The 15601-nt window shown below is 37.5% G+C and overlaps 1 protein-coding gene across 11 annotated transcripts in view; it reads right to left on the minus strand.

Annotated features, from left to right (window-relative positions):
- LOC106874333 (coiled-coil domain-containing protein 171) overlaps positions 1–15601 on the minus strand; it is a 186359-nt gene that overhangs the window by 88838 nt on the left and 81920 nt on the right. For 10 of the 11 annotated variants that reach the window (XM_014922027.3, XM_014922026.3, XM_014922028.3 and 7 more), the window contains 3 exons: positions 9749–9843; positions 7682–7774; positions 6494–6588 (listed from right to left, as the gene is read on the minus strand). In XM_014922027.3, coding sequence (XP_014777513.1) covers positions 6494–6588; positions 7682–7774; positions 9749–9843 — 283 coding nt within the window. The remainder of the gene's footprint in view (positions 1–6493; positions 6589–7681; positions 7775–9748; positions 9844–15601) is intronic. The other variant, XM_089347932.1, reaches the window with a different exon arrangement.

The following is a 15601-nucleotide window of genomic DNA, read 5'->3' on the forward strand; positions in this document are numbered from 1 at the left end:
GAAAATATATAAAAACATCAGTAACAGGTAAACTAGAGTCATGGATAGAAACTCTGAAAACCAACATCAAAGATGGAATGGTAACTTTTGAAGTCAATAGATGCACAATACTGGAAGAAAACAAAAAGAGAGGTAGCATAAACAAAATTTTCAGCATAACCAAAACATAATCTGCCATTTGAAACACTTTGTACTGAAAGAACTTTCAAAGCAAAGATAGGACTCACAAGCACCATAAATAAATCAATGAAATAGAGATCATCAAACTTGACCTTCAAGAGTGGCCAAAATATTAATATTTTGAGAAAAGCAGACAAAAATGGCTGTGATATGATGTTCAAACACATGCATATGAGCCAGTTTCCCATTTTGTACCAACCAAGTCTTGACATGCTGTCCCTTTTGCTTATTGAATACCCTACTATTTCTCTGTTAATCCCTCTCCCATGTACTGTACTCTGCTACCTTTTTAATGAGGGATAACATTAGATCTATCACAACTCTACCCACCATCCAAATCTCTCTACCTTTCTCCTCCTTGCATTATGATGCCTGAGTAACAAAAGATTGCATCAGATCTGTTAGTATCTAATACACTCTTCCATTTACCCTTGTGTTTTGCTAACTACCACTCAGTCTTTAGTCACATTTATTGACGTCCCTCACTCTCTTACCATTGCCATCTTGCTTTCTCTCTCTCTCTCTCTCTCTCTCTCTCTCTCTCTCTCTCTCAGCATTGAATATAATCCCTCTCTTCCAGGTGACTTGTTATTGATATCCATCACTTTCTCTTTTGCCAGCAAACATGTAGCAACCAGAGTGTCTCTTTCTCATTACACTTTATCATTATTGTCTTTCTTCCATTATCCTAGTAAAACTCCTTTCTACTTTCCCTCTCCATCTACATTTGTTCTAATCACCCTGCTCTTCACCATCACTCACTTGTTTCTTTTCCTTGCTCACTCCAGTTCAACTGCCAATATTAAACACCAGAAATATGTAAAACAGAAATGAATGTAAAACAGAAATGAATGCAACCTAAAGCAAACTAATTGTGGAGCAGTTGAACACAATGTTTAGTTGCTTCTCAGTTTGTTTCATTTTACCTTGATGAAACATGGAATTGCCTAAAAGAAGCAATGTATGATACTGCTACCAAAATATTTTGGACAAATAAAGCATCTGAAGTAAACTTGGTTGAAGAAAATGCATCTACATTTATAACACTGTTATAGGAAAAAGAAAGAAGGACTTCAATGGAAACTACAGCCAATCAACTTAGAACTGTTAAGTCAAAAGCATAAAGAATAGCTTGAAAGTGTGCTATTAATTACTAAGAAGAAATGTTGCACTATTCAGCATGCCTTGGATATAGGAGACAAGGTGAAAAGACTGTGCTTACATTTTTAAGTTGTGAGTTTCCCCACTTAAAGTCTTCAACTGGTATTCCAATTCTAGACATTCTAGACAGGAGAGTATAGTATATAACAAGGGACTGAGTACTACTCCACTATGTTAACCTCCACTCGTAACAAAAATAATTTAAGCAAACACTTGGCTAACATGATTCTATGATGGCCTAAAATGACAGAAATAGAAAGGAACCCCAACAACCACACTGATCTACCTAGCAGTAAAAACAGCAAAACAGTCATAATACTCTGTCTGAATTTTACAAAGGGAACAAAGGCATTTTTTCCTCTTCTTTAAGAATTCCCGATCTTTTGTTGGAGGTAGAAAACTATAGAAAACTATTCCACCTGAAATAAGAATGAGAAATGCTGATATAACACTATGAGAGCAAGTGTGTTTGTGTCTCCTTGTTGTGACATTGTGTGAAAGTTGTAAATGAGTGTCACCATACAAGCAGTGCTGTTCGTTTCCATATTTGGAAGCAGATGAGAAAATGTCAACAGGAAGGGTATCTGGCTGTAAAAAACCTGTTTCAATGAACTCCATTCAACTTATATAAGTATGGTAAAAAAAAAGTATGTTAAAAAAAGATAAAAATTAAATGATAAAAAGTTAATACTTCATGACTGAAAATTCTAACATCTTGAGTGTATGGAAAAAGAAGAGTTTTTTTTAAACCGCACTAATTATGTATAAAAATATAGTTAAATGCAGAATTACAAGTGGGGAAAATATAGAACAATCTCTCATTCACAGGTAAGTTTTAGTTGTGAAATCTCTGCTCTTAATTTTTAACTTAACTTTTCATGAGTATGTAAACTTGATAAATTATATAAAATCTTGTCCATTGAATATTAGGATCTTTACTGAGTTGTGTAAAGAATGGGGAAGAGAATATGAACACCTTTTGCATTATGAGTTGTCAGTGGAATATAAAGGAAATGTTTTGGAATAACTTCTTGAATTATAAAATGAAATTTTATTGTTTCTAGATGAACATGCTCTGTTAGCAAGAGATATATTTGATTTTAAAAATAGATTTCAAGAATTTGATTTGTTATTATGGCTGGCCTATTTACATGACATATTCTATTGTAAATGAATTAAATTTGAACTTGTAAAGCACAAACATAAATATTGTTAGAGTTCATGGAGAAAGAAAAGCAACAATTAAATAACTGACTTTTTGGAAGTAACGTGTTCTAAAAGGAAATTTTCAGTCTATTGAAGCATTTTGTAAATTTTTAGGAAATCATTTAGAAATAAACTTACAATTAGATGCATTTTCTGCATCAATTCAAAAATAACTCTTAAGGTTAGCAAAAAATTTGAATGAATATTCCCCATCCCAAACTATGTCAACAAAAATTTGGATTAGAAATCCATTCAGTGAAAAATTAGAAAATGAAGAAATGTTACAGTGAAATGAACTAAGTGGATTTCTTAATTGAATTTTCATGCAACACTACTCTGAAACAAAAATTAAGAACATCTTAATTGGTTTTTGCTTAAGTTGTAAAGAGTATCTAAATTTATTATGTAAGAAAGTGGCCTAATTTTTAATGCATTTTGTTACAACTTAACAACGAAAATCTAGGTTCCACATGTTGGTTTTTCTTAAAAAGAAAAAAAGAAAGATAAATACAAAACCAGATTGGATGTTGAGGAAGATTTGAGGCTAAAGTTAACCTCTTTTCCTCTTGATGTACAATTATCAGGTAATAGCAAACAATGTCATCCTTCACATTAACGTGTGAAAAATAATTATCTCTTGTTGAAGAATAATAATAAATGAAATGGGAAATAAGGAAAGCTTCTAACAATGCACAAAGTTTAAAAACCTTTATATTTCAGGTGCAAAAGGTCTATCTTTACTGATCCACTGCAAGGCCTATCTTTATTGATCCACCAACTTAACCCAAAAGTCAATGGTTGGTTGAAATTGGGTCAGTGGCTTCTGTGAATATACTGTTAAATACTCCCTTCATTACTGCGACCACAACCAACATCATCCCTAGCACTGTTACTTACCAGTACCCTCCACCACTGCTATTTCTTGCCATACTGAGGAATGTCTGTTGTAAACTGCCATCAACCACCATGCCAACAGATACTACAAGAACATACACCGCCAACACCGTCACCTACTACTACCACAACACTTACCACTACCATTATGGGGATGTAGACAACACCATCATTGACTACTACTACTATCACTACTGCCGCTACTACCACCACCACCACCGCCGCCGCCCCTGCCGCTGCCTTCGCCACCACCACCACCACCACCACCACCACCACCACTGCCGCCACTGTTGCCAACCTCAGCCAGTCTTCCTTGTCTTCAACACCACTGTCCTCATTGTGACCTGTACAACACTGACTCCACCAGCATTTTGGGAAATGCTGCTGCTAGCACAAGCACTGGTCTATCGAAAATGGCAGGATCTATGCAAATATACATTCCTTTGACTGTATTCTTCTGAAGATAGGCCTTTGCCCCAAAAATATAAAGTTTTTTAAAAAACTCTCTGCATTGTTAGAAGCTTTCCTTATTTCTTATTTCATTAATTATTCCACTTCTGTACAACAATGCTTCAAGCAAACAACAATGCTCTTCAATTCTCTCTTGCATTTCTTTTGCATTCTTCATTTTGTTCATTTTCATTAAGAAGTAAATAAGTGTTTAATTTTACATTGTCACAGCCATGTGGTTAAAAAGTTCACTTCCAAACAATGTGGCTTCAGATTCAGTCCCACATGTGACGCCTTGAGCAAGTGAGTTCTATAGCTCCTGGTTGATGAAAGCCTTGTAGATTTGGTAGACAGAAACTAAAAGAAGCTAGTTTTTGTATGTGTGTGTGTGTGTGTGTGTGTGTGTGAATAAATGTGTGTGCTTGTGTATACTCTTCTCTTGACATCTTGTAAATAAGTACCACTGTCATGCAAGCAATGTTGTTCATCTCTAATCTTCCAGAGAAAACATGTCTAGGCATGGAGAAATATTACTTAGTTTGGGAACAAGATTCTCTCAGTTTCTGTCTACCAAATCTACTCATAAAGCTTTGGTCAGCTTGGAGCTATGAATTGGAAGGATTGGTTAAAAATGTCTTTCTTTTGCCTCCATCTCTCTCTCTCTCTTTCTCTCCTGCTGACTAGGTAACCATGTGTCTCCTCTACAGCAAGACACTTGTTTCTGTCTCTCTGTCACACTCTAACCTCTCATTACTTGGTACAAGGTTACCTCCTCCAATACTCCACTTTTCAAAGGATCTTTATCTTGCAAGCTACTTGGTGATCCCACCAGTGCTGGTGCTATGTAAAAAGCATCCAGTCCATACTGTAAAGTGATTGGCATTTGGAAGGGCATCCAACTGTAAAAACCATACTAAAGCAGACCTCACTGGTGTTGGTGCTACGTGGAAAGCACCCAGGCCACTCTGTAAAGTAATTAGCATTAAGAAGGGCATCCAGCCATAAAAAACCATGCCAAAACAGACTTTGCCAGTGCTGGTGCCATATAAAAAGCACTCAGTCTACTTTGTAAGATGGTTGGGGTTAGGAAGGGCATCCAACTATAAAAACCATACCAAAATAGACAGAGAAGCCTAGTGCAGTCCTCTGGCCTGCCAGCTCCTGTCAAGCCATCCAACTACTGCCAACACAGAAAGCAAACATTAAATGATGATGACCTTTAAGCTCTGCCTACCAATTCTCTTTCTCCAGTGGTGGAGGAAACCCACAAAGGAAAGAGTAATCAGCACGTTGCTTTTATATGAAGAACGAGAGATTCAGACACACCAACAAGACTGTAAAGTGTGGTAGAAAATGGAAGTCGCAGGAAGTTGTGAAGGAAGCAAAGACATACTGGAAATGCCAGGAGATTATTGGAGTAGTTTGTCAAAGATGGCTAGGACTTGGCAATTACAGCATCAAGAATTTGAGAAACATCAACAACAGGAACAAGAGAGAACTCATGAAGGATCTGTGATTCAACAGAGGAGGATTGCTGGGTGAAGGTAGTAGGTCTTGCACACCAGGGACAAAGGACACAGTGGCACCAAATGTTAGAGCACCTGCTGTCCTGGAAGGATCACTGGGGCAGTGACCAGGGAAGATTGTCCTTCCTCCTTCATGCTGTTGCTGATCTCTTCTTGCCAACCCCAAATAACCTTAAAATATGAGGCAGTGTGGAGCAACTCTTTGCACTGTGTATCACATCTTGACTAGATGCCCTAAGGCACTGGGAGAAGGCAAATACAAGTGGAGACACAACAAGGTCTTTGTGTAAATTGCCAAGTAGACTGATCGCAAAGAGTTAAAGTTAACAAATACCAGTCACCACCACCAAAGGATATCAGATTCCTGAAGGAATGCAAAAAAGCTCCTAATATGAAAGTCAAGGCAGGAGACCCATTTTGTATTTTGCATGCAGCCTCAGTCTGGGAAATGCAGTTGTTTTCTCACCTGAACCACCTATTCATTGAATTATAGTGTAGGTGGTTGAATATCCCACAAATATTTGCAACCCTAATAGGAAATCAGAGTAGCACAGTGTCTAACAAGGTTTGGCCCTTTGAATTACGTGTACAATCTTATCTTTCAATGGGCTTTCACACGGTTTCTGTCTACCCTTTTCCATTCACATGGCTTTGGCAGACCCACAGCTATGGTAAAGACACTAGCTCAAAGTTCCATGAAATGGGATTGAACCCAGGTTATCATGATTGCAAAGTGAACTTCTTAACCACTTGAGTGGTGATAGCATCACAGCATGTACATGAATTGTTAAATATTCCAGGTAATTACTGAGCAACAAAATATGTATAATTTTCTACATGTGCAGTGTTAATCTCAAGAATATGAGATTATGAATGAATGAATGATTGGAAGTGGTATTTGATAATAGGAAAAGATGAAAGTAGAGAAATGTGAAGTAACAGCTGAAGTAAGAAAAATTACAGTTTACAGAAGAAACTGGAAAGAGGCAGACAATAGGTAAGAAATAATGTTTTCAGCATGGAAAATCAGATGATGATAATGACACTTACAGTATCATGAACATTTCTTGACATACCTAAGTTTTTTATTCATTTCTTCAAAAGTCTTCTGAGCTTGTTTTGAAGAAGTACGCTCCATTTGAAGAGTTTTGTCCAAGTCTTGCACATGCATCTAAATAAATAAGAAACATGTTAAGAATGTTTGAAAAAGAAGGCTCTGAGGAGTAGAAGTCTAAGTTTAACATGTATCAGTTCAGGTGGAATATGACAGATATTTATGGGATTGTTTTAGTAGACATTCCTAATCATTATTTTCTTCAACCAAACCTCTTGTGGTCATCTTCAGTTTTCAAAGAATTAAGCAAATGAAAAACGAATTTATTCTGAATAGGAAACCTCTTTATAACAGGTAATATTTCCTATAGAAGGAATTCAACTCAGCAGCATTGTAAAGTGATACTGATAATGTTGCTGTGAATTATATCAGCTGGTATACTTTCCAGACAAGTGTCTTCTTGGAAATAGAATTATTGTATTGTGACTGACAGAATATGAAGCACTGATATTTAGTGTGATCATCTTCTCTCTTATAGCCTACTGATGTGGCAATACCATAGCTGTTTTCTGCTGCTAATGATGAATATATGCTCTGGAGTGCCACCTATTTTCATGCTAGCAGACTGAGGTAAGTAAAGTAAGTTTACTTAATCAGGAGCAGAAATTATTAGTTAGTGGTAACAGAAGTTGAAAACATAGTCTCCTGGATCCAATACTGGGTCCAATACTATCATTACCAAAATACTCCAACAGTCCAGTACTATGATGGTGGCAGTAGTTTAGTACAATGACTTCTATAATAGTTGAGTCATTCAGTACCATGACCATCACTGTAGATCTGTAGTCATGTAATGTGGCCACCACAACAGATCAGTATTCTAATACTGACTACTATAAATTAATAGTTCTCCATTATAGATCAGTAATCAAGTACAATGACCACCACTGTAGGTCAGTAGTTGAATACCACATTTACCTCTTCTCTTTTTGGGGTTGGTAAGATACAGTACTAGCCTAGTACTAGGGGAAGGGGTCAATGTAATTGACTAATCCCCTCCCATCAAATTTCTGGCCTTGTGCCTGTATTAAATACAATTATTCTTACTATCATGTTTTCACCAGTTTTATGCAAGTTTTTTCTGGACATTAGATCTGGTACAATACCAATACACTGCCCTCTACCGTAAAGATATACATAGACCATTTACCTGCATGACTTCTGTCTTGAATTTAGATTCTAAGTGTGTTTCTCGTTCTGATTCTATGCTGATCTCCATTGATTTGATATGAGAAAAGGCAATCTGAAAATCATTAAGAACCTTTTGGAATTTTTGTTTAAACATGACTAATGGAATGAATGAACGTACATACATTTATATATATTATATATCTGGGTTTTGTCCCCATTAATTGGGGTGGCTAGATCTACCTCAATGCCATAGCAACCGCCCTCACACCCTCTCACGATCTTCCTGGTTTTGGGTGTCCTCCCTTCTCAAGCCAACCCTCCCAATCTCCTCCCCCACCTGTTCCCTCCACATTTTCCTCCGTCTACCTTGCTTTCACTGTCCATTTACCTACAACTTTAGCACCTTACTCAGAACATGCTCCTCATCCCTCCTCAACACATGCCAATACCACTGCTCTCCATTCGCCCTTTCCAGCTGTTCCACAGATTCCTCCAGCCCCTGCATCCCCCATCAAGTCCTCAGTCCTCCTCTTATCAAATAGCCTCGTGCCACATATTTCTCTCACCATTGCTCACTCAGTCCTTCTCAAAATTGCCATCTGATATGAAAATACAATTCAACACTGGATTTAATTGTAGATTAAGAAGTTGAAGAATGTTAATATAAACTTAATGTGGGTCAAAGAAATAAAATATTAGCTGCTTTATAATGTCTTTTATAAACTTTAGTTAATAGCAACTTATGACGAATTGATGCATTAAACAAAATTCTATTGTTTTGATAAATGCTTGATAATATAAATTATGAAAGCTAGTCATTTTTCATTCAAGTGTACTGCATTATAGAGTGAACTATTGTTATATGGACCAATAAAGTATGTTCTGTTATAACTGTGGTCTAAATTCTCATCATTTTGTAATGGGTTCAAATTTATACAGAACCAGTTTCACCTTTTATCTTCCAGGTGTTGGTAGGCTGAGTATAAGTAATATTATTATTACTAGTATTTAAGGCAGTGAGCTAGCAGAACCTTTAGCATGCTGGGCAAAATGTTTAGCAGCATTTCATCTATCTTCATGCTCTGAGTTCAAATTCTGTCAAGGTCGACTTTGTCTTTCATCCTTTTGGGGTCGATAAATTAAGTACCAGTGAAACACTGGGGTCGATGTACTCAACTAGTCCCCTCCTCCTAAAATTTCAGGCCTCGTGCCTTTGGTAGAAAGGATCATTACTAGTATTTATTAAATTCTGATTTAGTTACCAATACTTTTCACCCAAGAATAATACTAGCCTTGTCTTTAATTAAAAAACATTAAGGGTCACTATGTTTTTCAATCTAAAGGATTCATATTCCTCAAATTTATTCAGTCTTCAAACATACTTTACATTTTTACAAAACAGTGCTCAGCTCAAACTACCAGAACACATATGTTCTCCTAACATTCAATTGAAGGTTTCAACTGAAAATTACCTTATATGAAGGAAATAAATACATCATCATCACCATCATCATCATTTCATGTCCACTTTCCATGTTGGCATGGGTTGGACGGTTTGACTGACGACTGGCTAGCCAAGAGACTGCACCAGGCTCCAATCTGATCTGGCAAAGTTTCTACAGCTGGATGCTCCTTCTAACTCTAACCACTCTGAGAGTGTAGTGGGTGCTTTTTATGTGCCACCATCACAGGGGTCAGTCAGGTGGTACTGGCATCGACCATGCTTGAACGGTGCTTTTTAGGAGCCATTGGCATGGGAGCCAATCCAGTGGTACTGGCATCAACCACGCTCAAATGGTGCATTTTACGTGTCACTGGCATGGGAGCCAGTCCAGTGGCACCTACTAAGATTTTCAATGAGATTATAAGCAACCATTTGGAATAAAACTGTAACAAGTTCATTAACAGGTTTTGAACTGTGTATCTATGTAGATAAAGTTTCACATCTATTTAAGATGTTACCATTTGAATATTAATCAAACTTAAAATATAACTCTGACCCTGAAACATGAAGGAGAGGAAGTGCATTATTGATTAAACAAAAGCTAGGCATGTGTAACAATAAATGAAATATAATGTCTCCTACATTTAAGTCTCGTTTTAAGTTTAATTCTTTTTCCTGTGACTCTTTCAGCTCCATCAATGATTTCTTTAAACCATCTTCTAGCTTTGACTTTTCACCTGAAATTGCATTGTGAAATTTTACAAAAGATTTGTCTTCATTTAGGGTCTATTTTTAAAGACTGGAACATCATTTCAATAACTTAATTCAAATTTGCTTTAACATGCACATAAATATATATACAGCGTGGGGCAGAGAGAATGGACATTTTTGAACTGGCTATTACTCAACCCCAGCGGGAGGGACATATGTCTTAGCATTTTTTGTTTCAGGTGAAGCCATGGCACTATGGATGATAGAGCATCATGTGTTTGCCTATGACAATTACGTGAAGAATAATAAGTCTGTCACAACAGTTCAGCATGAGTATCAGTGCCACTTCAACATTCACCGAAATCAGGCTGTTCCTGCCTGTAACACAATATTATGTTGGGAGAATGCACTTCGTATACAAGGTACACTAATGAATAGGACACTGGTGGGAGCACCATGAACAGTATGGATCCTAGAAAATGTGGAACGTGTCAGACAAGCTTTGATACAGAGTCCGAATCGTTCTACTAGGAGGCATTCCACTGAACTTCGCATCAGTAATTGATTGATAAGGCATAGTTTGTATGAAGCCCTGCATTTCCACCCATACAAATTGGTCATTGGGGAACATTTGAAACCATGGGACTGTGCACAGCAGCTTAACTTCGCACATCAGATGGAAGCAATTTTTGAGGCAAATGACAACCTCATTTTGTTAATGAGTGATGAAGTGCATTGTCATCTCAATGGTATAGTGAATCAACAGAACTGTTGTTATTGGGCTCTTTAAAATTTGAGACAACTGCACGAAAGACCACAGCAATTCCCAAAAGTGACAGTCTGTTGGAAAAGCTGCCATCAATGGTCCTTACTTTTTTGAAGACAGTAATGAAAATGCTGATACTGTGAACTCCGAGCATTACAATGAGATGATAAACAACTTTGTGCCTGAATTATGACGAAAACATATGCCCATTCAATGTGTGTGGTTTCAGCAGAATGGGGCAATGGCCCACAGAGCCAGAGCATCATTGGACATTCCTCACCCTCTTTTCAGTGATTGCCTCATTTCCAGGTTTGCTGACATCCCCCCACCCGGTCCCCTGATTTGTACATGCGTGATTAATTCTTGTGGGGAAACCTCAAGGCACGTGTGCATGTGCATAAGCCCCATACAATGGATGATTTGAAGGAAGCTATTCACTTGGAAGTTGCCCAAATTGACAGAGCAAGACTTGAGAGAGTGGAGGCCAACTTCCAGGAACACCTTCAGAAATGCATGTGAAAATGGACACCACAGGATGGATGTTGTTTTCCACATCATCATCATCCAGTGTTTTAAATCTGGGCCGGATCTACCTCAGTGCCATAGCAACCAAGGTAGGCAGGTGCAGCCCACCACAACCTTTGGGCTGGTTGGTGCCTATTCTCCTTTGCTATCATGAGGCTCTTTTGGAGCTGGATTTTCTGTGGGGAGTATGACCTTGCTTCCTCCCAATCTCAGTTTCTAGACATGAGTGGTCCCGAGACCAAGGCCTCTACTACAATTTTTAAGAAATGTGGTGGAAAACTAGCTCAGGAAGGCAGGGACGCTACTCCCTGAGACCCCTTGATTTTGACAAATGCTAATTCAATACAAACACATTGATGTCAATAAAATTTGTTTGCAGCTAAAATTAATGATTCAATGAATTTTTCAAAAAATGTTCATCCTCTCTGCCTCACACTGTGTGTGTGTGTGTGTGTGTGTGTGTGCGCGTGTATATATATATATATATATATATATATATATATATATATACACAACCCATGCCATCAGGAAAGGTAGATATAAAATTATTATAACCTGGGGATGCAGCAGAAGACACTTACTTAAGATGCCATACAGTAGAACTGAACCCAAAATCATTTGGTTGGGAAGCAAACTTCTTAAACACACAGCCACGATGTGATCACAATGTGCTTTCAATTCTTTCTTGACTGCACCTTTCTTTTACATCCTGGCCCAAATTGTTTTATTCAATTGTCTTCCCATCATTATGGTGGCCTTCTGAGTGGATATCACTTAGAAACTGCATGGGTCCACATGTAGTCTGTGAACCTTGTGACAATTCATCATCATCATCATCATCATCATCATCGTTTAACGTCCGCTTTCCATGCTAGCATGGGTTGGACGATTTGACTGAGGACTGGTGAAACCGGATGGCAACACCAGGCTCCAATCTAAATTTGGCAGAGTTTCTACAGCTGGATGCCCTTCCTAACGCCAACCACTCAGAGAGTGTAGTAGGTGCTTTTACGTGTCACCTGCACGAAGGCCAGTCAGGCGATACTGGCAACGGCCATGCTCGAAATGGTGTCTTTTATGTGCCACCCGCACAAGCCAGTCCAGGGGCACTGGCAACGATCTCGCTTGAAAATCCTACAGAAGCCAGTCAGGCGGTACTGGCAACGGCCACGCTCAAAATGGTGCATCTTATGTGCCACCCGCACAAGAGCCAGTCCAGGGGCACTGGCAACGATCTTACTTGGCTTGCCGGGTCTTCTCACGCACAGCACATTTCCAAAGGTCTCGGTCAGTAGTCATCGCCTCAGTGAGGCCCAATGTACGAAGGTCTTGCCTCACCACCTCAGCCCAGGTCTTCCTGGGCCTACCTCTTCCACGGGTTCCCTCAACTGTTAGGGTGTGGCACTTTTTCAGGCAGCTATCCTCATCCATTCTCACCACATGTCCATACCAGCGCAATCGTCTCTCTTGCACACCACAACTGATGCTTCTAATGTTCAGCTTTTCTCTCAAGATACTTACACTCTGACGGGTGCTTTTATTTTGCTTCCGGGTTTAGTCTTACTATTTTTGATATCCAAGTCCTTATTATTGTTCTTCATATTCAGATCAGCTAGGTTATCTCTAATGGTTTCGTTATTTCTAAGTTTAAGTCTGTTATTTGCTGTGATGATAGATCCAAGATTGGGTGTGGTAGAATAAGATAATTTAAGACACGATCTAGGAAATATAAAATGGTATTTATGACCAGGTGGGAAGTTCCTATTGATAATGCTAAAAAATAACTTAGGGAGGTTTCCTACCTGTCGGGAGAAAGGAGGTGTAAACCATACAATTTCCTGTATCCTCCCAGAATAGTTCCTATTCTGCCCTGTATCGTTATTACTATACTTGAAAAATTTGTAGTGTCTTCTAAAGTGTTGTTGATTTCTATATTCGGTGGGTGTTATTTATAGGATGTGAGTCAATGTTAGAATTCATAATATTTGGAAACTGTTGTGCCCGGGGAGAGTCATTTTCTTTTTGTGCCTTATAATTTAACACACTCACCAGTAAAATTTCCACTTATTTTTTATTATTATTTCCCTAAAATTTTCATTGCATCTTGCAACCTTTTCAATAGTCTTGAGTCGGGAAACTTTGGAAACTGTTTGCCTAATTTGTTTTTAAATATCGTGTTTTTAATATTGTAGATTTTACTGTTAAAACTGCTGTCTTTTAGTGATAAAGGGTGCAAACTCGTTAAATATTTTTTCATTTGCAGATAAATTAGATATTCTTATTGACACGCTTTTAATTATGCCTTAATGACACCTTGGGGATAATTTAATAAGGCATGGATATACTTAATAGTTTTGTTAGGCTTATGATAGGGGTAGAATAAGCCATTATCAAAATTTAATGTTACATCCAATATTTAGAGACATTTTCAAATATGATACCTAATTTTGCCAGTGCTACTGGACGGGCTCCTGTGCAGGTGGCACGTAAAAAACACCATTTGAGCATGGCCGTTGCCAGTACCGCTTGACTGGCCCTTGTGCCAGTGGGATGTAAAAGCACCCACTACACTCATGGAGTGGTTGGTGTTAGGAAGGGCATCCAGCTGTAGAATCTCTGCCAGATCAGATTGGAGCCTGGTGCAGCCATCTGGTTCGCCAGTCCTCAGTCAAATCGTCCAACCCATGCCAGCATGGAAAGCAGATGTTAAACGATGATGATGATGATGATGAATTTGTATAATTTAAAAAACTTTATTAATTTTTTCCTAATCGTATCAGTTGCTTGTGCAGAGGATTCCAATATAGCGAATACGGCATCATCTCTATATAGGCCTCCTCTAATATTAGGGTATTCTTCCCTAATTTTAGAGATTAGAAATAGTCCAACAATATCTATGACCTGGGCAGAATCCGAACTTCCCATTGTAACATCAAAGTCATCGTGAAGGTCAGATTGAGTCCATGTTCTATTTTTGAAGGAGATCAGTGTTTTCCTTGTGGTAAATATGATATTTTTCTCCAAAGGCGTGATACTAGTAAATTTCTCTGCCGTAAGACTTTATACATAGACTTTATACATATTCCAGACTCCTTATGAATCATTTTACATCCGCTTTATCATCCTCTTCATTCGGACTTTGCAAGTACATTTATGGACTTAGACTTTTTATATATATATTTATATTTATGCATTTTTATGTGTTTGTAAATTTTTATATGTGTATGAATTTTTATATATTTATAAACTTTCGTGTATATGTATGTATTTATAAATTCTTAGAAATTTTTTATATATCATATAGATGAATGCATCTATGTATGTACTATGTATACCATGGAGAATTTCGTTAATATGGATTGAATGAATATATACATCGGCCTTTGAATTTGTTTTCTCCTCTCCTTAATTTTATATTCCAGAAGCTCTATCAGAGTGCTAATCGGTTCAGCTGTATAAAATGAATACCTATATCACTTATTTCTTCATTATATATATATATATATATATATATATATATATATATATATACATATATAATACCCTCGCATCACACCACGCACACACTACAACTGACCAACTACTTTCTCCCTTCCCCATTTTCACACTACATACGTCAAGATCACCAGCATTCTATCTCCCACACAGCCCCTCGTTCTTCGATCACCGTTTGTTATCTCCCCCTTTTCTTAGCTCTCCTGAAAAAAGAATTTCTAACTTCCGGTCAGCCATTGTTATGATCAGCCATTATTATGATTGACCGTTGACTGGACACTATTCAATTTTTTTTCTCCGTGTTTTTCTCCTTGTCTCCGTATTCTTTCTGTTGAAGAGCGTAGCTCGAAACGTCAAAGACTTTCCGTATTCCCGAGCGTCATACTAATACATCCTTTTGTTATTTACACCACCTGTCCTCGTCTGTTATTGTTTTTTCGTATATTCTCCCATATATATATATATACATATGTATATATATATATATATATGTACATATACATATGTATATATATATATACGTATATATATATATATATATATATATATATATATATATATATGTAAATATATATGTATCACCATAGTCCTTTGTTATCACCTTTGTGAGACTCAGCATCTTGAAATCAACCTTCACTGTTCTGGCCCCTGTCTTCATAGGATCTGTCTTCCACAGGTTCCATCAACATCTGTCTGTCTCCAAATGAATCAAATATTCATGCAATGGACGTCTTCTCTCTCGCACATTACAACTAATTCCTCTTATATCTAGTTTTTCTCTCAGATAATTTATGCCATGTTGTTTATGTACACTAGCATTACATAACCAGTAGAGTATTGCTCACTCCATTTCAATGTCTTTGCAAATCCTCTGCATTCAACGCTTTCATTTACCTACTAAATAACACTGCATTTCATAAGCAAGTATCATAAAACTCTCATTCATTCTGAGTGAGAAACACTTTGTTATCAGAAGAGTAAATTTTTCCAGCTGCCCA

Source organism: Octopus bimaculoides, chromosome 2 (assembly GCF_046866305.1).
Source record: "Octopus bimaculoides isolate indiv1 chromosome 2, ASM4686630v1, whole genome shotgun sequence".
NCBI lineage: Eukaryota > Metazoa > Mollusca > Cephalopoda > Octopoda > Octopodidae > Octopus > Octopus bimaculoides.